Here is a 26,007-nt window from a genome sequence, read left to right as displayed (position 1 = left end):
AGGCATGAGCCACTGTACCCGGTTAAAACTGTATTATTTCAAAAATTTATATCATCTCAGATTAAATTCAATTAAAGAAGGAGGTCGGGCGCGGTGGTTCAAGCCTGTAATCCCAGCACTTTGCGATGCCGAGACGGGCGGATCATGAGGTCAGGAGATCGAGACCATCCTGGCTAACACGGTGAAACCCCGTCTCTACTAAAAAATACAAAAAAAACTAGCCGGGCGAGGTGGCGGGCGCCTGTAGTCCCAGCTACTCGGGAGGCTGAGGCAGGAGAATGGTGTAAACCTGGGAGGCGGAGCTTGCAGTGAGCCGAGATCCGGCCACTGCACTCCAGCCTGGGCAACAGAGCGAGACTCCATCTTAAAAAAAAAAAAGAAGGACACACATTTAAATTTAAACGACTACTATGAAAATGACAGTGTAGAGAAGTTTGGGCTGGTTCACTTATTGCAAATAATTCATTACTTACAAAGGTTCCATGACAAGGTCAGGGAGGTGAACTGAGCAATTTCTTTATGGAAATAATTCTTTTGAAAATCCAGGTCAGTGCCTAATGGTTAGATTACTAGTAAGAGGAAAGCTATACATATGTATCTCAGGCTAGGGGTTCCCCACGGTGGGGGCTGGAATAACTGGGGGCTGCAGATCAGAGTTACTGAAAGCAATCGGAGCACGTGCACAAGCGTGACGATGGGTTCATCCAGCTTTCAATGAACGCTGCATTGAAACCATATTATAAAGCATGCACGTTATACATATGGTAGAGGGAGGCTGAGGCTTGTTGGAGAGGGCGTGGCTGTGTCCCGTGGGTAGAGGGAATTTGGGACCTTGTTGGAGAAGGCGTGGCTGTGTCCCGTGGGTAGAGGGAGGTTGAGGCTTGTTGGAGAGGGCGTGGCTGTGTCCCGTGGGTAGAGGGAGGTTGAGGCTTGTTGGAGAGGGCGTGGCTGTGTCCCACAGGTAGAGAAGAACACACGTGATGAAATGCAAGAAAAATCCCGCAATATATCAAAGGGTAATACACCATGAGCAAGAGGGGTTTACCACAGAGATGCAAGACTGTTTAACATCTGAACATCACTCATGTGATGAACCATCTTTACAGGGTAAACAGCTGTACAACCCCCTCCACAGACACAGAGGAAGCCGCTGACGAATTCCAACACCAACTCATGCAAAAAACTCTCGGAAAACTAGGTCTAGAAGTGCACTTCCTCAACCTGATAATGGATACCTACGAAAAGTTCACAGCACATATTAGACTTAGTAGATTCAAACAAAATGTCTCCCTGTCATTGATCCTGACAGATCAGGGCTTGAACAGCCAGCTGTACTGCTTCCATTTAACATCACACTGGAGACATCAGGCAGTTCAAAAAAGCAAGAGAAAGAAATTAAAGACATAAACATTGGAAATAAAGAAGTCAAACTGTGTGTATTTTCAGATGATATAATTACACACATAGAGGATCTTAAGAAACCTGTAAAACAGCTCCCAGAGCCAGTAAGTGAATGTAGCAAGGTTAGAGGAAATGAGGTCACTATGCAAAAATCAATCACGTTTCTATATGCTGTACTAAGTAATTTTTAAACAGACATTAATTTAACAAAAGATTTGCAAGACATGAACAGATAAAGCTATAAGGCACCAAGACAACTAAACCGGTATGTGATGATTGTGGAATCTGAAACCACTATGCTCATGGGTCAGAAGACTCCCTATTACTAGGATGGTAATTCTCCTCAAATTGATCTAGATTTAATGTAATTCCAATCAAAATCTCAGCAGGCTTCTCATTAGGACTGATAAACTGATTTTTAAATTCATATGAAATGCAAGGATCTATAGCAGCCAAAACCATTTTGACAAAACAAAACAAAACAAAATAAAAACAAAAACAGACTTAAAATAAAGCTACAGTGATCAAGGTAATGTGGTATTCCTATCCTTATGCCAATAAAGATAGACACACAGATCAATATAATAGAACTATACAGTTATAGTCAAATGATTTTTATCAAAGGCACCAAGGAAATTCAATGACAAAAAGATAGTCTCTTCCACAAATAGTGATGGAACGATTTGGTATCTATATGGAAAACAACTATCCTTGACCCTTATTGCATACTATATTAAAACAACAACTTGAAACGGATCACAGACTTAAAAGTTAATCATAGTTCATTACGTTCATCATAAACATGAACGTTAAAACTAAAAGTTTTAAGAAACAGAAAATCTTCACAACCCTAGGGTAGGACACAGATCATAAAATAAATGGTGAAATCAGACTTCATCAAAATGAAAAACTTCTGTTCCTCAAAAGACTGTTTTATTTATTTATTTGAGACGGAGTCTCGCTCTGTGGCCCAGGTTGGAGTGCAGTGGCACGATCTCAGCTCACTGCTAGATGGACTCAACATCTGCCTCCCAGGTTCACACCATTCTCCTGCCTCAGCCTCCCAAGTAGCTGGGACTACAGGTGCCCAAAACCACAGCTAATTTTTTGTATTTTTAGTAGAGACGGGCTTTCACCTGATAGCCAGGATGGTCTTGATCTCCTGACCTTGTGATCTGCCCGCCTTGACCTCCCAAAGTGCTGGGATTATAGACCTGAGCCACCGCGCCTGGCCTACACTGTTTTAAAAATAAAAACACAAGCCACAGACTGAACAAAAATGTTCACAATATATAGATAGGACAAAGACTTGTGTCCAAAACACACGAAGGGCTCTTGAAGACAAACACCACAATTTGAAATTTGGCAAGAAACCTGAACATCCACTTTATTAAAGAATATAAATTAATGGCTAATAGCAGCACAGAAAAAGCTGCTCTGGCATAATTCGGCAAGTGCAAATTAAAATAATAATGATATTGTGTTATACTTCGGTAAGATGGCTGGGCGTGGTGGCTCTTGCCTGTAATCCCAGCACTTGGGTGGCTGAGGTGGGCGGATCACTTGAGGTCAGGAGTTCAAGATCAGCCTGGGCAACATGGTGAAATCCCATCTCTACTAAAAATACAAAAAATTAGCTGGGCGTGGTGGCACGTGCCTGTATTCCCAGTTACTGAAGAAGCTAAGGCACAAGATTTGCTGGAACCTGGGAGGCGAAGGTTGCAGTGAGCCGAGATTGTGCCATTGCACTCCAGCCTGCACAACAGAGTGAGACTCTATCTCAAAAAATAAAATAAAAAAAAATGAAAAGACAGAATGCCAAGTGTCGACATGGATGCACCACGACTGGCATGCTGTTACTACTGGCAGGAACTCAGGTCAGTAAACCACTTTGGAAAACAGTTGGGCAATTTCTTATAAAGTTAAATGTACACCTATCATATGACCAAGCCATTCACTCTTAGGTATTTATCCAGGAGAAATGAATATATATGCCCACACAAAGACTTGCACATGAATATTTATAGCAGCTTTGTTCATAACAGTCAGGACGGAAACAATTTAAACGTGCATCAACAGGTGAAACAAACTGTGACACACAGGATGATGGGCTGTTACTTACGATGAACAGGAATATGCTACTGATACTCCCAACAAGGAGAAATCTCAAAGGCATGATTCTGAGCCAAGGAAGGCAGACAGAAAAGAGCACATACTTCATCATTCTGCTTACAGAAAGTTCTGGAAACGTCAAATCTAATGGAGAGGGATTAACTGGGACAGGTACAAGGGGACACATGGGATATACCCTGACTCTGGCGTGGCTCCACAGGCACAGTGCTCTGTCAAACTCATCAATGGTACAGTTTAAGTGGGTGTGTTTTATTGAATGCACCTCAATAATGTTGATTTGAAAATGTGAAAACAAAGGAGAAATGATCGCATTTTCAAACAAATAAAAACAAGAACGTTTTACCAGCAGATCTGTACTAAACTAAAGGGGACTCTGTTTTTGTTTCTTTTAGCAGACGGGGTCTTGTTCTGTCACCGAAGCCGGAGTGCTGTGGTGCGTCACAAGCCACTGCAGCCACAACCACCCGGACTCAAGTGATCCTCCCACCTCAGCCTCCCAAGCAGCTGGGACTACAGGGGCACGTCACCAGGCCCAGTTGATTTTAATTTTTTTCTGTAGAGCTGGGGTCTTGCTATGTTGCACAGGCTGGTCTTGAACTTTTGGTCTCAAGCAATTCTCATGCCTCAGCCTCCCAAAGTGTTGAGATTACAGGTGCACGCCATCATGCCTGACTTTTTTTTTTTTTTTTTTTTGGTAGAGATAGGGTCTTATCATATTGCCCAGGCTGGTCTTGAACTCCTGGCCTCAAGTGATCCTCCTGCCTGCCTCAGCTTTCCAAAGCATTAGAATTACAGGCACGAACTACTGTGCCAGGCTTTGATTAGATTTTAGTAGCATGCATGTTGTAGTTTCTAAAGCAGTTAACCAGAACTATGGTCCAAGGACCATATCTAGCCAGCAGCAAGTTTTTTTAAGCCCTCCAGGCTAAGAATGGTTTTTAGATTTTTAAAGCGTTGTAACAATAGGAAGAATATGAGGCAGAGACCTTACATGGCCTGCAAAGTCTAAGGCATATAGTACCTGGCAGTTAACAGAAAAAAAAGGATGCTCAAAGTATAGTAAAAGAATATAAAATTAACAAGCCAACAGAAGAGAAGAAAGGTGTAATAAAATTGCTAAATCAACTCAAAAGATGGTAAGGGAGGAGAAAAAAGAAAGGTTAAATAAAGGGGGCTTGGCCGGGCGTGGTGGCTCACGCCTGTAACCCCAGCATTTTGGGAGGACGAGGTGGGAGGATTACCTGAGGTCAGGAGTTCAAGACCAGCCTGGCCAACATGGTGAAACCCTGTTTCTAACAAAAATACAAAAATTACCCAGGTGTGGTGGTGTGTGCTTGTAATCCCAGTTACTTGGGAGACTGAGGCAGGAGAGTCACTTGAACCCAGGAGGCAGAGGTTGCAGTGAGCCGAGATCACGCCATTGCACTCCAGCCTGGGCGACAGGAGTGAGACTCCATCTCAAAAAAGAAAAAACGGGCGAGGGGAGGCTAGAATAAAAAGCAATAGGAAAAGAAAGGATGAAGTAAACAGGAGGCAGACTTAAACCCAAATATGTCAATTACTACTCTAAATGTAAACAAACTAAATAATTAAAACCAAACATTTTCCAACTCTATTTAAAGACAAAACTACATAAAAGCTAACTACATTGCCAACAAACAGATATACCTTATCTATACATGGATAAAAAAGATGCATTCTGCCAACACTAACCAAGAGACAGTTGTTTAGCTATGATACTATAAAAACGTGGACTCTAAGGCAAAAGGCATTACCCGAGATAAAGGGTGACATATCTTGATGATAAAAGGTTTGTTCATTCTCCCAGGAAGGGTAAGTGGGTGCGGTTAATCTGGCCTTCTTCAGTTCGGAGAGGGAATGCATGTCGTCAAAAGGGAAATGAGCTTTTAGAGTAAAATATAAAAACTTGTCCAAATCATTTCTTCAACAAGAAGAGGCTGTTAAGATGAATGTATAAGCAAAGAAAATTTTTAAAAAAGAAAAAAAATCAAAGAAAAAAGATATACGTATATGCAATATTCCTAATTAAAAATGGGACAGATTATAGGAAACCATAATATGGCACAAGGCTGATGATGGCAGAGTAGGGATTTGGGGCAAGGTTGTTCTTAGAAAACGACGAGGTATTCACAACACTGATGCGAACTAAAGTACAGGCCATTAAGGTGGTCAGCATGTCTAGGTTCCCAATTAACATAAGACAGAGATCATTTAAATAATAAGCTTTCAAACTTTTTTGATCATGAGCCCTAGGACGATTTTTGGTGACCAAACACACATACACAACCACATATAAAGATACATATTCACAGTTTCATACTCTCTCCATGCGTCCAAAAAACAAAAACAAAAACAAACAAACAAAAAGAGAGAAACATGTTCCAGCAACAGAACCAAGGAACACTCGTCTTACTAGGAAAACAATGATATTTTCTTTTTTAAAATGCTGGCTGTGACCTACCTAACTGGTTTCATAGCCACTAATCAACCATGACTTGAAATCTGAAAAACGTTGACTTAAATGAAGCAGTTGTCAATTTCTCCAGGAGGATATACTGGCTCAGGGGTATCGAAACGGTTTGGTGTGAACACGGCACCGGAGAGACATTAGAAACTAGAAAGTTCCACAATTCCACCTCGGCATAAGCTCACTGGTCTTTTAAAAACCACCAGAGGCGGCTTGTTTTTTTAACAATTTTTAAAAATCTCTGCTCGGTTTCTAAATCAAATGGTTCATATGTACAGTGCTGCCATCTCTTTGGATCCCATCTTTCCGCATTTAATGGCTCCCCTAGTATAGAATTCTGCTCATCTTTACTTGTGCAGTAAATGTAAGTTTGAACTCTGGAGGAAGTTTCCCTGACTTAACAGTAAGCAGAGTTAATATTACAGGAGATAATTCACCTTTTACCTGACTTATGATAGAACGAGAAATTACTGCCCCTTCCTGGAGTCAGTCAACAACAACAATGGACAGGAACGGCCACTCTGGAGGCTGCAAACAAAAACCAAAGGGAGAGATGGGGCCACAGCGAAGCGAGGGGTCATTCCCCATTTTCTTTTTCAACATGTTGATGACATAATGAAAAGCAGATTCTTTTTTACTAAACGGGCAGATTCCAAAGCCCTTCAGAAAGACATCTGAGCCCATGTTTATTTTTGAAGCAATCCTGCAAAAGCGGATTTTCCATGGGCTTCCCAGTGTCAGGGCCGACCTTCAGACAGGCCTATCCTGAGAGGCAGTTGCAGCAGTCATGTGGGAGAAGCCACCTCCAGGCAGAGCCTCCTGAGAAGCTGCCGAAAGGCTGGCCACACCGGGAAGGGCAGCTCCTAAAATAAGGGGAAGGAGCACAGGCCCCAGCGGAGCCGGGGTGGGGAGCACTTCCCTCTGGAGGCACTGGCCGCCTCCAGGCTGTCTCCAGACGCCCCTCTCACCTGCACGCTGTACCTCACCCAGGAGCTTGTCTGCAAAAATCTGGCCTAAAGAGGGTGGGAGGGTGGGAGGAGGGGAGGGTGAGCTTTCAGGATGGCGCGTGGAGCTCTCCTGCTGTGGAAGTATCTTTCACGAACACTCCACGGTTTTCTGACAGAGATTGCCACCAACTTCCCCCGACTGTCCTGAGCTCATCTGGATCTTTCTGCCTCTGAAAAGATGCTGAAATCCCAGAGTCACTTCCTAGCCTGGTTGTAAATTCTGTCTCTTCCTGTGAATTTGTTAAAACACCCCAGGAAAGAGTTTCCAAATACAGCCAGCCTTGTGTGGTTATGCCTGATTTCTGGGATAATCCTCTGAGGTTCTCCTGGTGCGCATGCATCACACAGAAGGTCAGCACTCCTCCTACCACCGGGCACCCAGGGCTTGGGTCCAAATGACCGGTCTCTCCTCCTATGCTGTACATGTCCCCTCTTTTTGTCAGGTCCACATGGAACCTGCCCTTTGAGACCAGGTATCTTGATGCATAAAACTCACGCCACTTTCCTCAGAATGCACACCCACAAACACGCGGAGGGACGTGAAGGGACGGACGTCCTCCCACGCGCGAGCCGGAGCAGAGTTGAGGGTGGCATCACACGGACCCAGGCTGGAGTCCTCCAGGCTCGGCCACTCCTAGCTGTGTGACTTTGGGCAGGTTAGTTAACCTCTCTGAGACTCAGTCACTTCATCTATAAAATGAAGGAAACACCTCCGCGTGGGCCTGGAGCTGTCTTCGGGGCTCACTGCTGTCCTCCCTGGGACAGGCGTGGGACAGGATGCCTTTGTCTCTGCAGATCTATGTCTTGCTTTAGGGAAACAGGGCAGGCAAGCAGCTCTCCTGCACTTGCTTCTGAATTGTCTTCAGCCCAACAATCCTTCATATTTCGGGGAGGCACATTCTGGTCTCCAAAAACAGCTGTAAGACACAGCAGCTATACACGCAGCCACACTGAATCTGTTTGGGTTATCATCCATGGAAATAACCTTAGAGATCTCTTAGCCTCTTCTAGCAAAAGGAGTGCTTGCCCGCCTTCTTAGGCGAGAACACCATGACCCTCCTGCTGGCCGTCAATCGTCCCCGCTCCCTCTACAAACGAAGTCACTAGTCAGGATTGTGCCGCCACCCCTTCCGTGGCCACTGCGGGTCACACCACTGATTCATGGAGCAAAATGTCCTTTGTAGGTAGCCATCAAGCTCCTAAGTGCCTCAGTTTCCCCATCTGATGCAGTGGTCTGAGTCAGACTCACATAGGCCACTGTAGACCCATTAAGGGCTGCCAGGTTAGCGGTGTTAATTCTAAATACTGAAGCTACATATGCCTCTTTCAAAGAAGGCCCTTGCCACACAGCCCGAGCTCGTGCCTGGTCACAGGCTGTGGGGTTCCCCGTCTGGAATGCTGCCCCCTGGTCCTGACATGGCTGCTCCCATCTGGCCAGGTGGTCTCAGTTCCAGTGTTGCCTCTTCACTGGCCTCACCAGGCTGCCCAATGAAAGAAGCATCCAGGAACTCTTGTGTGCGACCACATGGCATTCCTGGTACACTCACACTCCTCTTACGTGTGTTTCTTCCCCTAATCAGGGTGTAAGTTAACAAGCGAGGACTTGGCTCCAGAGCCTAGGACAGGCCCTAGCACACAGCAAGACCATGGCGGATGTCTGCTGAATGAGCGGTGAATAAACAAACACGCAGAGAAACACATGCGGGGTCTGAAAGTGCGCTCGAGCCTGGAACCCGAGGCCCCGGTGACGAACTGGCCGCTCACACATGGCATACTGGCTTAGAGGTCAGAAGACACACGCACCTCAGAACTGGGAGGTCTTTCTCTGGAGGGCCACAAGGTGTAGCGACCAGGCTCCGATAGAGGGGACCATGCAGCACGGAGCAGCAAACTCAGAAGCCAGCAGAGGTGGGCGGGGGCAGACACAGGCTCCACCACTAACAAGAGACCCTCGTGTGACTCTCTGACTCTCAGCAAGTTCTTCCATCTCCCTTGCCTCAGTTTCCAGAAGTTTAGATGGAGACGGCCTCAGAGGTTGCTCGCTGGGCAGCTGTGATAAGGACCGGAAAAGCTGCCACACACCTGGGGTCCCCGGTTGTGCTGGCGACTCACGCCACACTGCTTTATCACCGACTGCAAGTCTGCAGTCACGCACGAAGGAACGACAGTGGAGCGTTGAGTCCTGCAGGATACACAGATCCAAGGAGGCACCCCTGCCAGAGGAGGCACTCCGGACACCCCACTAGAACCAGAGCCTGCGAGGAACCGAAGGGCCATGCGGGCAATGGAGCTGGAGCAACAGACTCTCAGGGAAAGCTAAGGAGGAACGGCAGACTGGACAGAGGGAGGTGCACCTGCCGAACTACGACATGTCTGAAAAAGAGGCATTGACGGGGGCTGAGCCTCATCCCAGTCATGTGGCCGCAGTGATGTGTGCCCCATAGGTACTAAGCTGTCTGAGACAACTCCTACACAAGAGCAAATGCCAACACCAGAAAGGACGGCTGAGGGGCACTGGCCAGGCACACGCTCAGCCTCACCGTGGCCTCTTCCTCACTCTGCGCCTGGGAGCCTGCCTTCAACGAACGGAAGCTGCCCTCCAATCAACCTGTGCCCCTGCATCTCTGCAGAGCGAAGGCTTCCTTTAGAGACATCCAGACACATGTATTTTCTTTTTCTTTTCTTTTTTTTTGAGATGGAGTCTCACTCTGTCACCAGGCTGGAGTGCAGTGGCCTGATCTCAGTTCACTCACTGCAACCTCTGCTTCCTGGGTTCAAGCGATTCTCCTGCCTCAGCCTCCCGAGCAGCTGGGACTATAGGCGCGCGCCACCACGCCCAGCTAATTTTTGTATTTTTAGTAGAGATGGGGTTTCACACTGTTGGCCAGGATGGTCTTGATCTCTTGACTTCGTGATCCGCCCACCTCAGCCTCCCAAAGTGTTGGGATTACAGGCGTGAGCCACCACGCCCAGCCCACATTTTCTTTAGGATGCTGGAGGTGCCTAGCCATGAGGAGGTGGCGTGAGTGCCACAGATGTTACAGCTCCGTGCTCTGCTGCGCAGGCCTTTGTTTGGATGACAAAGACCAGGGTTTGGGTACCACTGTGAAGGAAACGGAAGATCTCTGTGCTGTGTGCAGGTTCCCTGGGGTGACCTCTGAACCTCTCACATTCCCCCTTGGCTGCACGTCCGCAATTTCATCTCAGAACCAAGCCTCCTCCACGCCCGCCGACCCGGATGAGCTACGGGGGTCTTGCTGGGGTGTGTATCGAACACAACGGGGACCCAGTGCCCGTCTTCCCTCTGCCCGTGGGGGCACCTGAATGAGAGGTGCCCGGGCACAAGGACCCCAGTGCAGCTCCATGTGCCCCGGCGTGGGGCGCACGGGAACACTGAGGAGGCTGTGCTCGGGCAGGCAGGGGTGCTCTTCTGCTAGGTGGCGGCAGTGCCACGTTTCTGCCAGTTACTCACACTCCCCTCGCTCGGCGATCTCTTGGGTTTTGTTTCTACCTCTTCATTTCTAAGTCAGCGTCTAGTGCCTCGTTCCTCATCTCAGCAGTGACTGGCAGACGTTAATGAATTACTGATTTTCACCTTCACCCGCCAATATTGTATATTTATGTTGGAAAGAAAGGTACTTTTTGAATCAAGACTTGGATCTTTTGACAGTTTTCCTTTCAAACATAATCCATGTGTATGACTTGTCTCAGTGAAGTGAATTCTAATCACAGCCGCTGTGCCTCTGACGCGAATGCCGCCCCTCGCCCAGCCCTGTGTAGACCTTCTAGAGGCCTGGGTCCCGTGCTCCGTTCACACAGCTCATGCTGAGGGGAAGGAGAGGCAGGCTCCAGGGAGGCTACCAGCAAATCCCTATCCCAGCTTGTCCTAACGGTATGGTGCTCGGCAGGCCCCGTGCCTGCTGGGTGCCTCAGTTTCCCCATCTTTTAAAAGGTAGGTAACAACAGCACCTACCCTTGAAGGGCTCCAGGGAGGACTAAGAGGTAATGTTTGTAAAGGCCTCCGCTCGGTGCCTGGCACCATCGGGGCTCAGTAAATGGTTCCTAGGGTCACTATCATTCCCGAGGAAGCGTGGACAGCCACGTGCTCTCAAGCAGCGGCTCCTGGGTCTCCTTACGTTTTCCGCACTGCATTCCCAGGCTCAGATTAGACAGAATTCCCACAGAGGGGAACCAGAGATCAGCTAACACAGTGCTGAAGGTTTCAGAGTCAGAGTCAAACCCAAGCTTCAGGGTTGCAGGGCTGCAGCCCTGCGCCTGCTGTCCCCGGTCCACAGGGGCGGCCGTGCTACCAGAGCCTCCGAAGCAGCAGCACACGGAAACTCATTTATTCACGACGCTGGATTGTTAGCGGTTTAAAATATGCTGTGTACACAATCAATGTTAATCATGAGTGAGTTCTGGGTATGCTCTGAGCCTTCAGTGATCAGAATACTAACTAGCAGCCTCGTGGAACAGGTTCACATCTCTCAGGTGCCCCGGAGCTTTCTGAAAATTCTAATATTTCTAGCACTGTTTAAGCGTTTCATTACTTTGTTTCAGGGCTGAAAAATGCCCCTTAATTTCCAAGCATGGATCTTATTGCCACTCTCTCAAAGGATTCGGGATATAAATACGTACTGCAGCAGCAACAGGCTTATTCATCAAGCTGTAGGTTAGCGTAGATAATTAGAAACTGAGGGGTCGCTGGAGGAAGGTTCACTATAATTTACTTCCAGACACAGCAGCTTAATTAGAAAGCAAATTCCTCCCCTAGCTTTAAAGACTGCTAAATAATTATGCACAAACTGCCCGATCTTCTCTCGTCTTGTGCTGAGATGCTAAACAACATGTTTTGCCCATTTGACAAGAGTGGCGAAAGCTAGGAAGGGGTTAATACTGGATTTCCTGAGGAGCTTTGATTTTGAGCGCCGCTGTTTGAAATAAACTGCATTTATTATGGAAGACATATCGTGCGGCAGTTCTGAGGAACGAAACCACCCCGCGTCTCCAGGGCTGACAAAGACGAGGATAATGATATGATTCGGGTTGGATTTCTGACCGTCTGGGGGCAGCAGGGACGCTGTGCCCTGAAACTGCCATTGAGCTGGTGAGGAGGCCAGGTCACAAAAGCCGGGCCTTCCAAAGGGCATGAAAGTGGTGCTGTGCCACACTTAGCCCCCAAACCCCAGACAGCGGGGTCCTGAGGCTCTCTGCTGGGGACTGCCTGCTGTGCACTTAGCAGCACGGCGTCTCACCGCTCAGGATGGCCCCGACACTGACCCCTAGAGAGCTCTGGCCTCGCAGACCTGGCACACCAAGGGCCAGGCGTTGTAGGACGAGGGTACATCCTCTCAGATGGCAGCAGGCAAGGACACATGGGCACGGGGCAGGTACCTGCCGTGCAGGTCTCTGTGTGCCAAACACACCTGCCCATCTGTCACGTGCGTGCTGATCACCACCTGGCATCTACAGCTTGCACTCAGGATCATCCTTCACATGCTCCCAACGAGGGCCGCCGGGGAGGGAAGGGGTGTGCAGAGCGGCCACCGGGCAGGGAAGGGGTATGCAGGGTGGCCGCCAGGGAGGGAAGGGGTGTGCAGAGTGGCCACCGGGCAGGGAAGGGGTGTGCAGGGTGGCCGCCAGGGAGGGAAGGGGTGTGCAGAGTGGCCACCGGTTAGAGAGGGGGCGCGCAGGGCAGCTGCCAGGGAGGGAAGGGGTGTGCAGAGCATGGGGCAGACCTGGTTTTACCTCCTGCAGGTTATGAAGCTTGACGGAAACAAGAAGCCCAAGAACACTGGCCCGTTAGTCTCCTTGCATCACGTGACTTGTCACCCTAGTCAGGTGAGACCCAGGAACCAACGTCATCCTCACGCTTAGTGGCAACAGAGGTATTCTCGAGGGCAAGAAATTTCTATGTCGTGAGTTAAGACAAAAGAACGAAACTGCAAAACTAGTTCTTCAGAATCCCTAAAAAGCTGGCAAAAGCTAAGAGTAAATCAAGTCCAACCCCAGCTAGTGTACGCACAGGTACCCCAGGCTCCCTGGCATCTGCACATGCACACAATCTGTTCTGAATGGGTGTCACTCGAGATGTCACACAGGTGCGTTCTAGGTGCTGTGTTGTTGTGGGTTTTCCACCCCCCCGGTCTACAGTCCTTAGGATTCTGTTTACAATAATGAACTGCTAAAACATAAATGAAATCAGACCAAGCACGAGAGCCTGTTTCTGTCCGGTCTTAAAACTATAATTAAAAACAAGTTATCCCACCATTAACCTGGATCCAAGATCAGTTCATGTAAGGAAGGCAGGGACGCCCATGCAGGTTCTCTGGCTCTAGGTTCAAAGGTCATCTCTCTCCTGGGAGGGTCTTGGCGAAAAGGACAGCAAATGCAAACGCTTCCCCAGGGAGGTCACGTCGGCACGGACGCGAAAGTGACGGATGACTGCGTACGTTTTAACGTAGGTGTGACTCAAGGAACCCGGAGCTCCGTCTCAAGGTGGACAGGAGGGCAGTCATGTGTGCAGGGACATGGGGGTGTCACCCAGACAACCGTGTGGCTCTCACCTGGCACCCACTGACAGCTCTGCCAATATTGTGCAAATGTTTGTATTAAAATCTCTCAACTATTCAAAAACGTATATATTTTGAAATATTCCTTGGCTACTTATGAAGTTTGTGGACACACATGCTGCCTGGAGGGAGGCAGTGCCTCAGCCCCGCTTGGCGCAGTCCTGAGGCCAGGAAGGCCACTCAGGTGAATGTACATCATAGGGTGCGGCTTCCGAGACCACACCGCTCCTGCTCCCACCTGTGATGGGAGGAGCGGCCTCAGAGGAGCACCGTCCTGCTGTCTCTGGAGCAGGGGTCAGGCGGTGACCCTCCACATGTCAGCCCCAGAGTCTGGGAGGAACAATTCCCAAACCCCCTGAGGGACGGGTCCCCCAAGCAGGAGCAGGCAACTAACTTCTGACCACTGCATTTTAGGAAAGTGTTGGAAAAAACACACAAAAACTCAAAAAGGTTTTGTGCATGTCAGATGCCTCCCTGGGAGGTGGCGTGGCCCTGCTGGCCACATGCTGTGACACATGGGAGCCCTATCCATGGTGTCCTTCCCTGTGGCACGGGCAAGGAGGCTCCAGAGGACATTCCACAGATAGTGGACACTGCCACATTTCCAGCCCTGTAAGGAGGGAAGCTGGTTACAGCGTCTACTTCCAGAACACAACCTCTGGGCTTCCATGTCAGAGAGGTGACTCCCTCGCCCGGCGCACGCTGGTGACAGGCACAGCCTGGAATGTGCTGGGGGCTCTTCCTCAAGCACCCTGGACCCAGCGTCACACTCAGGACAGGGGACACACAAGGACATCGCAAACATGGCTGGCGTGCTCAGCGAAGGGAAACAAGGGGGCACTCGGTCTTGGTTGCCTGGAACACAGGGGTCACATTCATCAGCAGAGCTTGATGATGATCTGTTTGTCTCTGAACTGTACCGCACGGCTGCTTTCTGAGTGGATCTGTCTCCCCTGACACATGGGCTAGCATTACAGGAGTTAACATATGCTGATGGGACCTCCGTGGAAAAAAGAAGGGGCCCTGAAGTAGTAGAAAGGCTGGCCAAGAGGGTCTGAGCCATAGAGGTCACTGTAACCAAGATCAACATATTTCGAGAAGAAATCTTCGGAAAATGAGAAAGTATAAAAATAATGAGGCTTTTTTTTTTTTTTTTTAATAGGAGTGTCCTCTGAATATAAAAAACACAGCAGCATGAAATATACTATTAAACATAGATGTGCTGAATTTTCTGCCTCACTTTGTAACTGCAAAATCAAATCTACTTCTTAAAAACTTTTCTTTGGCTGGGCATGGTGGCTCACGCCTATAATCCAAGCACTTTGGGAAACCAAGGCAGGAAGATCACTTGATTAAAAAGATCACTTATTTAAAAAGTAACTCATGTCCTTTGTAGATAATACAATATGCAAAAGACATGGCCAGGCGCAGTGGCTCATGCCTGTAATCCCAGCACTTTGGGAGGCCAAGGCAAGCGGATCATCTGAGATCAGGAGTTCAAGACCAGCCTGGGTAACATAGGGAAACTCTGGCTCTACAATAAAAACCAAACAACCGAAAATAAAAATTAGCCAGGCATGATGGCATGCCTGGCTACTTGGGTGGTTGAGGTGGGAGGATCATTTGAGCTCAGGAGGTTGAGGCTACAGTGAGCTGAGATGGCGCCACTGCATTCCAGCCTGGGCAGCAGAGCGAAACCCTGTCTGGAAAACAACAACAAGAAAAAAACCACACACAACCAAACAAAAAACCTTTCTTATGAGACTAAACATAATTGAGGAACAAAATATAAAAATTAAAAAAACGTAAAAATAGTGTTTTAAGTGGAGAAGTCACTCTGTGCATGTTAAAAACTGATGTTCACTTGGAAATAGAGCTAGTGGCAGCTGTGGCTGGGCAGCTTTTGGAGCAAAGATCTGGATTTCTCCAGTGCTGTATAATTCTACAGTTAGGAATTTGTCCTAGCATAAAAAAAATAAACATAATTCAGCCACTTGCATTCAATGTAACCTCTGTCACACTATGAGGGGAGGTACCGCGGGAGTTTACCCTGCAAGTGTGACGTGGGTTCCAAGTGGAAAACACTAAAACAGGTGCTTTTGCTGAACTGCTTTCAGAAAACAGCAGCTCAGACCCAAATCCACACACTTTCAGAAGTTATTCTCAATAAAGACTGAGGTGCCCACAGTGACTGTGATCTGGTTTGGCTCTGTGTCCCTACCCCAATCTCATCTTGAATTGCAGTCCCCACGTGTCGAGGCGGACACCTGGTGGGAGGTGACTGGATTATGGGAGTGGCTGTTCTCGTGACAGTTCTCACGAGATCCGCTGGCTTAAAAGTGTGACACTTCCCCTTCCCTGGCATGCTCTCGCTCTCCTGCCATATAAGATGTGCCTTGCTTCCCCTTCCCCCATGATTGTAAGTTTCCTGAGGCCTCCCTAGCCATGCAGAACTGTGAGTCAATTAAACCTCTGGTATTGATAAATTGCCCAGTGTGATGGTTAATACTGAGGTCTCCAAGCTCTGCAGCTTTGGGAGTCGGACTGGCTTCCTTGCTCCGCAGCTTGCAGACAACCTACTGTGGGATCTTGTGACTTTCTGAGTTAATATTAATCAATAAACTCCCCTTTACATTTATATCTATCCTATTCGTTCAGTCTCTCTAGAGAACCCTAATACACCCAGTCTCAGGTAGTATCTTTATAGCAGTGTGAGAATGGCCGAAAACAGCCTGCTAAGCCAATTCACCTCAGCGATGGGCCTCGAGAGCATGGCCTCTCCGGTGCCTTGCCATCTCTCTCTAACTGCAGTGAGACCAGGGCAATGATGCCTGGGAGTAGTCAGTGCCTCAGCTGATGGCAGATGGAGAGGCGTGGGAGACGCTTACAGAACTACAGGAATGTGGAGTGACAGCAGCCACCATCCAAGCTGCAGCTCTGGGAAGTGCTGAGAAGGCAGAAGTGTCTGGCGGGAGGTGGCCATGGGCTGAGAGCCGAGGCCGTGTCAGGACGTATGATGCCCTCAGCACTGCTGCTGCCTAGTGAGACCCGAGTGGTGTCCCTTTGCAGGACAGAGACAGACCCAGAGCAAGGAGGTGCCCAGTGAGTGCGGCTCAGAAGGGTCAGGAGGGAAGGATGGGGCTGCTCTGACTCCAACGTCCATATTTTTCCCAGCACACTCTCCTCCTCACACCCCGAATCCCTAAGCAGGGTGTGTTTTGAAAACTGCCTACTATTAACAGTTCATTGTCTCTTTAAATTTAAAAATACAATAAACCTTTAGCATTTAGCCACCTTCGTAGCATCACTTGGCACAGGAGAAGGGGAGATGCGAGAAAGACGAGGACACTGCCCTAACCTCCAGCAGTCACGATTGCACTGGCTGAGAAGGGCCTTTCGTGCTGGGGAGGGAGGGGACGCACTGGCTCTGGGAAGAACACGAGCGGCTGCAAACGCTAACGTCATGATTTAGGGAAAAGGCGTCTGATGAAAATGACTAACATCCACGGTGGATGGGGGAGGGTGTTTGCTTCTTTTTCAATCCTCACTCAATCCTATTTTAATAATAAGAGTGAAGGTATCTTCCCAGAAACAACAGAGCATGCTGCTGTAGAATTCACATCCTCTCCCAAATCCACGTCTCCGTTTCCCTGCACCCCTCGCTCCCCAGGCCCATGGCTTGTTGTTTGCAGTGGTGGCCAGCCCTGTGCTGCCTCTGGTCAGCACTCTCTGGCCTACTCACTCTCGTGAGGCTTTTTTCCCTCCCCTACACTATGTATTACTTTTACTTCAGTTGTCAAACAGCAAAATGACTTCTGCAGGTGCACATGCTATGGATTAGAACACGTGGGTGGATCTGTGGAACCACACCAGCATCTAGGCCCCACCCAGGCCCCTCCCGCCAGCCTCACAGCCACACTGTCCACCCCTCTAATCCCTGGCGACAGCTCATCTGTTCTCCGGCCCCTTGTTCTGTCTTTCCCAGAAGGTAACGGAAAGGGAATAGAACCGTGTGCTACCCTTGGAGACGGGCTTCTGACACTTAGTGTGATACTTCTGGGAACCACCCGAATGGCGGTGGATACAGAAAGCCTGTCCCTTTTTCCTGTTGAGCAGAATTCCACCATACAGATGCTCCACAGTCTGTATCCATTTGCCCTGCAAGGGACATTTTGGTTGCTTCCGGCTTGGGGGAACGAACAGAGCTACCACAAACATTCACGCACAGGTTTTTGTGTGATCCTAAGATTTCACTCTTCCGGGGTACAGATCCAGGAGTGGGAATGCGGGGACACGGTGGCAGGTGTGTGGACATTTATGAGAAACTGACAGTTCTTCCAGAGTGGCCGCACCATTCTGCATTCCCAGCAGCTGCGATGCGAGTTCTCAACACAGGGTTGGTCAGCCTTTTAAATGTCATCCATTCTAACAGGGACACACGGTGCTGTCTCACTGGGTTTTAATGCATATTTGCCATCCCTAAATCCTCTTTGGTGAAGTGTCTCTTCACGTCTTTTGTCTATTTTCTAATTTCTTTTTCCCCCTTATTTTTGAGTTCTGAGATATCTTTATACATTCTGGATACAAGTGTTCTTTGTCAGACATGTGACTCGCAAATCTTTTCTCCAAGTCTATAGCTTGTCTTTTCGTATTAGCAGTGTCTTTCAGAGAGTAAACATCTTACATTTGGATGAAGTCCAATTTACCAATTTTTTTCTTTTGTGAGTCACGCTTAGGATGTCATGCTGCTGTGCACATTTTAAGTTTTGGAAAGAAACGGGAGGCAGCTTGTTCCGACACCAAAATCTTGTTCAAGGGAAAACCTCCCTGGGTTGGGCAGACCACAGTGGGGCTGTCCTGAGACCTGAGCTCTAGGCCAGCCCTGCCCGAACCAGGCAGAAAAGGTCACCCAGGAGCTGAAGTGGACTAAATACCAGGTTCTCTTTCAGTCAAATAAGGGGTTTGACTCAATAACTTAAAACAATTTTTTGTCGTAATCACTAGGTGATTTTTAACAGCCCTTTCTGCGCTGGAGACGTGGAACTCATGGTGCTGTCTGAGCTCACGTGACTCAACATGCACTGGCAGGGCCCTGTCCGGAGTAGCCACAGGCACAGGTGACCAGGGTGGACAGAACAGCACACAGCAGCCATCCAGGACGGAGACGAGACACTGACCCACACGGAGATGGAGGTGTGGGCAAGGCTCGGGCTCCTGCTACCCGGCGGAGGAGAAAGGATACTGCGGCCCTCCCACCTCCAGAGGAAACCATGGAAATAGCCACAGGGAGGGACAACAAACGGAAAATGCCAAGACAGTTTTCACCCAAGAGCTGCCTAAATAAGCCAGCCCAGCAAGGATAAAATATAACTGCTGAAATATTAATGGATATGGTTTATTTAATAAATTAGATATATAATATATATACACAGGTGAAGTGTCCCTTTATCTGAAATGCTTGGAACCAGAAGTGTTTCGGATTTTGAATTTTTTCAGATTTTGGAATATCTGCATTATACTTACCAGTTAAGTTTTTTGGATTTATCACTAATCCGAAAACACAAAGTCCAAAATGCTCCAAAGAGCATTGTCTTTGAGTAGCATGTCAGTGCTCACAAAGTTCTCGATTTTGGCCTTTCACAGCCAGAATCACTCATACCTGTAATCCTGGTGCTTTGAGAAGTGGAGGTGGGAGGATCGCTTGAGGCCAGGCGTTCAAGACCAGCCTGGCCAAATACGGCAAGATGCCCATGTCTATTTCTCTTTTAAATTCATTTAAAACTTTTTTTTAAAGTTTGGAGTATTTTTGATTTTGGATTTTTAGATCTGGGATATGCATCTGGTACGTGTGTGGGGAGGGGCAGAAGTGGTGGGGGCAATCTATACGTTACAGGGAATAGAGAGTTCTGAAACTCAGACAACAGAGGGGGAAATAAAAGCCCCAAAGAAAGTGCACAGCAATGACCAGTTAACACATCTCATGAAATCTCATCAGGGAACCAAACTAAACAGAAGGGGAGGGGAGCACAGATCATTTAGTCCCAATTTTTTTTTTTTTTAAGTTATTTTCCATGTGATGCTTCTCAGAGACTCCACTATCTGTTTAGCCTTTGGAAACAGTCTTTTCAGTCACAGCTTGCACTGCTTGGAAAGCCTCTGGACACTATGCTCTGTTAGGCACCCATGCTGGGGACTGCTCACTTAGCACATCTGACAGACCACTCCACATCAGGACCAGCGCAGCTTCCCCGGCCTTCCTACTGGCCACATGGCCACGTTCCCCGGCGGGAGTGAACCACGATGGAGCTCACCGTGCCCTCGTGAACGCAGACACATAATATTTTGTATTTTTCCTGATACACAAGGCAAGTGTTTTCACAAGAGAAACTTGGAAGTGGGTTTGCTTTTCCTGCCTAATGTAGTAAATTCAGGCCCTAATATTAAGATACAACTTTGTATATTAAGGTGTAGAAAACAATTATCTTGCATGTTAATTCCAGAAGAAATGGGGTTCCAAGCCACAGGGTTTAAAATAACTCCAAAGTTCTTCCATGCTGCCTGGATGACTCAGGATGAGTCACGATGAATCCGACGCACAAACAAACAGCACAAGGCAGTGCAGGCCACGCTCCAGGTCCTGAGACGCCACTTCAGATCCAAAGAGATCACAGCGAGGGACAGACAGGTTGGCCAATGGGACCGGAAGGATTACGGGAGGCAAGTGCCACTGACTCTTCATGGGAGGCCTGACTTAAACCCCGTCACTTCATCGCTCAGGTTCTGAAATCAGTTTGCCCTGAGATAGTAAAATGGAAATTGGATGGAGACAGGTGGGTAGGGGATGGAAAGTTACAGAATATTAAAGAGATAGTTTCAGAAAATAAGGTAAGAGCTAGCTATGATCTAGCTGCCGTTTCAGTGGCAGCAGAAATGATCTGTATGCGAAGTGCTATGTTCTTGTATTGGCTTAAAGTCTGGAGATTTTTTAAATGTTCAAAGGAATCCAGCTTTTTATTATTTTTCTTTTCATATGGCCCATGTTTGGTTATCTCCTGCACTAAGCCCCAGTGTGACAATCACAACCACAGCCTTAATCAGAGAACAAAAGAACATAGCCACATGAAAGGGAACATGCCACGCTGATAGAAAGTACTTCTGAGAAGCAAGAGCCTTCAAAAAGGAAAAGAAACTCATCAGATCCAGAGAGCCACAAGAGCTTAAAAATCCTACTTACTTTTCTATCAAATCCAATGTGACGCCAGGCACCAGACTGACACATTTCTGCATGCAAAACCTGCAGAGAAAGAAAAGAATGTAAGTGAATGGCACGAATGGAACAGTCACCCGGGAAATTCAACAGACCTGCAGAAAAAGGAAAGAGTTAAAGGTGGGGACAGGGACTGCCCTAGTGAACAAGTACACTCGGATTTCCTTAATTCGGCAGTTTTAGATTCGTAAAGAAAATTTCATTGCCATCCTGTCACGGCGCGAGACTACAGAGCTGCCACAGTGCGTTGTCAGGAGAAAGGAGAGAAGCCATTTGCAACCACATGAAGCCCAGTCCCTGGAGAGGAGCGCCGAGATGCTTAATAAAGCTCAGTCTCCAAACGGGATGCCGGAGTGGACTGGACTTGCCACTTCTTTCTTTCTTAAGGAAGTGAGCTGGGGAGCCTGCTGGAGTAGAATAAATGAGTAGCCTCAAGGCACACAAAAGAAATGCAAATGCAATGATGTCACGTTCCTAATCATAAAATCCTACAGGTCATAGCTGGCTTCATGTCTGAGGCAAGTCCATCCTCAGGAGCGCGTGTGGAGCCGGACAGGCTTTCTCTACTGTGACGCCAATGGGAGGCAGGGAAAGCATCTCTCCTCCCACCCGGGCTGCTGGCATACAGTGGGGCAGAACCAAGGCCGCAGAGTAAAAAGCCAACACAGTATTTTTAGTAGGAGAAATACAAAATGTTTAATTCACCTACTTTTAAAATTAAGAACAAATAACACACCTTAAAAACATAATGGCAGGTGCAGAGCAAGCACGCACATTTCCAAAACACACTCACGGACTGTTGGCTGGAAGTGAGCGATGGAAGAAGCCTGGAGAAGGACAGTAGCCCAGGGGAGGGCACAGTACAAGGGTCAGGCACTTTCGGGGGAGACGTGGAAGTGACTCCTCTATGGGGGATGGCGGACCCAGGAGGGCACCCATAGCAGTGGGATAGGAAATGGGAGAGGAACTGAGAGATCCAGAACCAGGATGACAACGAGCTGAGGTGTGAAGATGGTCTCACTTCTGCAGCCCTGCAGGGCGAGGGGAGGCTGAGCTGGCCGTCCTGGACCCCATGCACGGCTGCCAGCCACGCTCACTCTCTCAAGAAGTGATACCTGGCTCAGCCAGCAGAGAGGAAGTTATATTCTTGGTGGTGGCTGCAGTAGTCAGTGTTTTATTGTTCAAAGAGCCGAGAAAATAAAAGTGAGGCCCACGTTTGCCTGAAGCTAGAGAGCAGCCCTTTCCCACGGCGTCAAGTGTCCCGTGTGGCCCCGATGCTTCCCCGAGCCAGTCAGTGCCACTCTGAGTGGTCTCCTCTGCTGGCTTCACTTGCAGATGCTCTCCTTGGCTGTGCCCAGACACCTCTGCACCAGCGCAGATACATGCAGCTCCTACGGTGCTCCCAGGCAAACTAGAATTTCTCTGTGGATAAAAATGATCTACAGGAAATGCATTTTCAAATCTGAGTCCTATGCGAACCATGCTACTTTGTCTTTTTATCCATAATGTACTTATTGACTGGGATTTCTGGAGTCCAGTAATGACAGAATCACTTATATCAGACTAATCCTTTTGCCAATAATGATAAACTCTGGACAAAATATTCAAAAGCCATTTGAAGATTCTGAACAACAAACAAATGCAGGCAGAAACTGGAAGGGCCGTGACCCCTAGAAAACGAGAATAGCCCTGGATGAATCACCTTCATCTGGCTTTTCCCAGGGGTGCTCCTCACTCACACGTCACGTGGGGGATAGCATGCAACCGAAAGGCAGCAGCCTTACTGGGCTGAGACCACGTTCAAGGCTGCCAGGATATTGCAGGCAAAAGCCCTAGGAAGAAGGGAGCCAAAACCCGCATGTAAACCTTCCCCAAGTCGGAGGCTGGCTCCTGAAGGGCACACACACAGGATAATATTCCCGGGATCCCCGTGGAGGACAGCAGGAAGGTTGAAAACGCAGAGGAGAGATTTTAACATCTGCTTGCCACTGTGAAGACAGAGGAGATCAGGTCCTGCCAAATTACAGGGCTTGATCACATCTGAGGCATTCCATGGACACCCCAGAGGGATTACGAATCGCATCTTAGAACTAAGATCAAAGCCAAAAGAGCCTAGTTCTATAACCAAGCCTCTACAAGACCAGTGTAACTGCCCAAAAGAAAATAACAGAATCTAGAATGCCTACAATGCCTCATCCACAAGGTAGTATACTATCTAAAATCAAGAGAAAAAACCATCAGTAAAAACAGATCCATAGTTGGCCAGATATTGGAATTAGACAGAGACTTAAAAATTATAAAAATAATTATTGGCTGGGAAATAAGCATTATTATAAATTCACTGAAAATATAATGTTCCCTTAAATAAAAAATTAAAATAGGATTATCATGCAACTTTATTATAGTATGGCTATACGAATAAGAGTAGCATGCATAAATCAGTCACTTCGTACACAAACTTCATTTTAGCCAAAAATGTAAATTATCTTTATACCAGAATTGCTAACAACTGGTTTCACGTTTTACACGATTTCTTTCATTCCCCTACATTAGAGTGTTACTGAGCAATGAAAGGTCAAAGACCGGGCAAAGGCAGAGGTAATAAAAATGGCTCAAAAAATCCATAAAGCTGAATAGAATGATAATATAACACAGCTGATGCTTATTTGGTGCTTATTATCTGGTGGTCATTGTTTATGTCTTTTATACTGATTGTTTTAATCCTCACATTCTGTGAGGTATTATGATACATTATACAGATGAAGAACATCATAAATTAGGTACATTGTAGTAAAGATCAAGAATATTAAAAAGACAATGAAAATACATACAAAGCTTCCAGAAAGAAAGAGCAGATCACATTCAAAGAAACAAGAATCAGATCAACACAGGATTCAGGAAGACAATGGAGTGGTGTTTTTATTGATTTTATTGATTTTATTTATTTTTGAGACAGAGTCTCGCACTGTCACCCAGGCTGGAGTGCAGTGGTGTGATCTTGGCTCATGGCAACCTCTGTCTCCAGGGTTCAAGTGATTTTCCTGCTTTAGCCTCCCGAGTAGTTAGGATTACAGGCTCCTGCCACCACGCCTGGCTCATTTTGTATTTTTAGTAAAGGTGGGGTTTCACAATGTTGGTCAGGCTGGTCTCGAACTACTAACTCAGGTGATCCATCCGCCTCAGCCTCCCAAAGTGCTGGGATTATAGGTGTAAGCCACCACCCCCAGCTGATGTTTTTAATTTATTAAAGAAAAGTAAGTTAAAACCCAGAATTTTGTATCCAGCCAAACTGTCATTCAAATGTGTGAGCATGACAAAAATACTCTCAGAGGCACATATGGCCTCAGAAGACTTGTCACACAAAGACTCATGAGGAAGACACTTGCAGATGACAGGCTAAAGTTAGAGGGGAGAAAACTCCAAGAGACGCTGGAGGAGATCTATGAAGTGATGATGACACATAACCTTGGTAACATTTGTAGTTGTCTTAAAATGAAAAGCAAAAAGGTGGGGGCGATATCCATCATAACCAGGATTGAAAACCTACATATAAATCCGCAAGAACATTAAAAATCTGACAGAAAAATGGATGAACAGACATCTCAAAGATGAGGCCATACCTATGGCCACTGAATATGAGGAAATGCTCGACATCATGCGATATCAGAGAAACGTGAATCAAGGCTACACGAGATATCATTCTAAACCTACTCAGCAAAAATGTACAAGAATGGCAATGCCAAGAACTAGAAAGGACGTGGATCAGAGGCTGTCTCCATCACCACTGCAGGAGTGTAAAATGGCACAACCACTGGGAAAGCACCTTACCGTGATCCCTTAAAACTGAACATTCCTATACACTATGATCCGGCAACTCTGCTTTTAAATACATATGAAATTCTTGCATGTGTTCAAAAGAACACATGGAAAAGAATGTTCAAAGTATCACTGTTTATAATAGCAAAAATACAATACAACACACCAAAGCAAAGCAAAACAAGTAAGGAAAGAAGCTGGAAAAGCTCAAGTGTCCATTAAGGAGTAGCAGGTGCACACAGTGTGGCATATTCGCAGAGTGGAATGTTACAGGCAGTTAGAGGGGGGTACTCTAGCTAAACACACATGGATATGGAGGAACACTAGCAACACAAAGCTAAGTGGAAAATGTCCACATTCCAACCAAAAGCATTTTTTTTTTAAAGAGTCCTCAAAATCACATTCAGCACTGAAGCCTTTAACAAATTTAAAATCTGAAAGAAAAGTAATGGTTTTAATGAACGCACACAGATGCATAGTAGCAATTTAGAAAGGGCATGGAAGGGATGATGAGCCCGGCACTCAGGGCATGGTCACGGGGCGGGGGTGGCAGGCGCGTGCACACCAAGGGCCCTGTGTGGTGAGCGCAGGTCATCATTAAGGTCTGGGTTTTGGTTGGGTGGTGGTTTGGGGAAACCCATTATGCTATAAAAATACCTGTTAACTAACTACTTAAAAAGAGGCCAAATATGGACTAGTGATGAGTGTGGCATGAAGGAAGAATTATGACTGATCCAGGCTGGGTGCGCGAACAAGTGGCCTCGAGAGTTCTATGATGTTAAATTAAGTTTCGCCTAAAGGCTGCCTCCGTACACGTTTTACATTTGGCCTAATGGTTCCATATACGTGGTGATGTATAAACAGCCTGGTCTTGTGACAGGCAGCTGAGTCTCAGACTACCACAGACGGCCAACTGTTCAAACCGGGCTCAAGCAAGGCAGATCCCCCGTATTCTCTGGAGTCACTTTCCTTTCTGCCCATGAAGGTATCCAGCCAGTGGCAGTCCCGGAGTCGCTCTGAACCTATTCTGGTTCTGGGGCTGCCTGATTCAAGAATGGTTTTTTGCTCAATTAAACTCTGTTAAATGTAATTTGTCTAGAGTTTTAACAATGAAGAACAAATTAACGTTCAGCTCGGTAACCTTGTCAAGTATCATACAAGTAACTACTGAACGCTGTTTTCATTTTTGAGAATGAAAATTCCTTTGTTTCCTCCTAATTAAAAAACACTCCACATGTATTTACCATAAAAAAGTGAAAAATTTGTATAAACCCACCACGTTGAGATAGTTTCGCATTTTCATATTTACCTTTTACGCAACAC

At 47.1% G+C, this 26,007-nt stretch overlaps 1 protein-coding gene across 2 annotated transcripts in view; it reads right to left on the bottom strand.

Moving 5' to 3' along the window:
• Window positions 1-26,007, bottom strand: part of RPTOR (regulatory associated protein of MTOR complex 1) — a 411,638-nt gene that overhangs the window by 146,899 nt on the left and 238,732 nt on the right. For both annotated transcript variants that reach the window (XM_008013198.3, XM_073005477.1), the window contains exon 7: window positions 20,836-20,895. In XM_008013198.3, coding sequence (XP_008011389.1) covers window positions 20,836-20,895 — 60 coding nt within the window. The remainder of the gene's footprint in view (window positions 1-20,835; window positions 20,896-26,007) is intronic.

This window comes from Chlorocebus sabaeus, chromosome 16 (genome assembly GCF_047675955.1).
Source record: "Chlorocebus sabaeus isolate Y175 chromosome 16, mChlSab1.0.hap1, whole genome shotgun sequence".
In the NCBI taxonomy this organism is placed as follows: domain Eukaryota; kingdom Metazoa; phylum Chordata; class Mammalia; order Primates; family Cercopithecidae; genus Chlorocebus; species Chlorocebus sabaeus.
The sequence above is the reverse complement of the archived record's forward strand: the minus strand, read 5'-3'. Positions and strand labels throughout refer to the sequence as shown.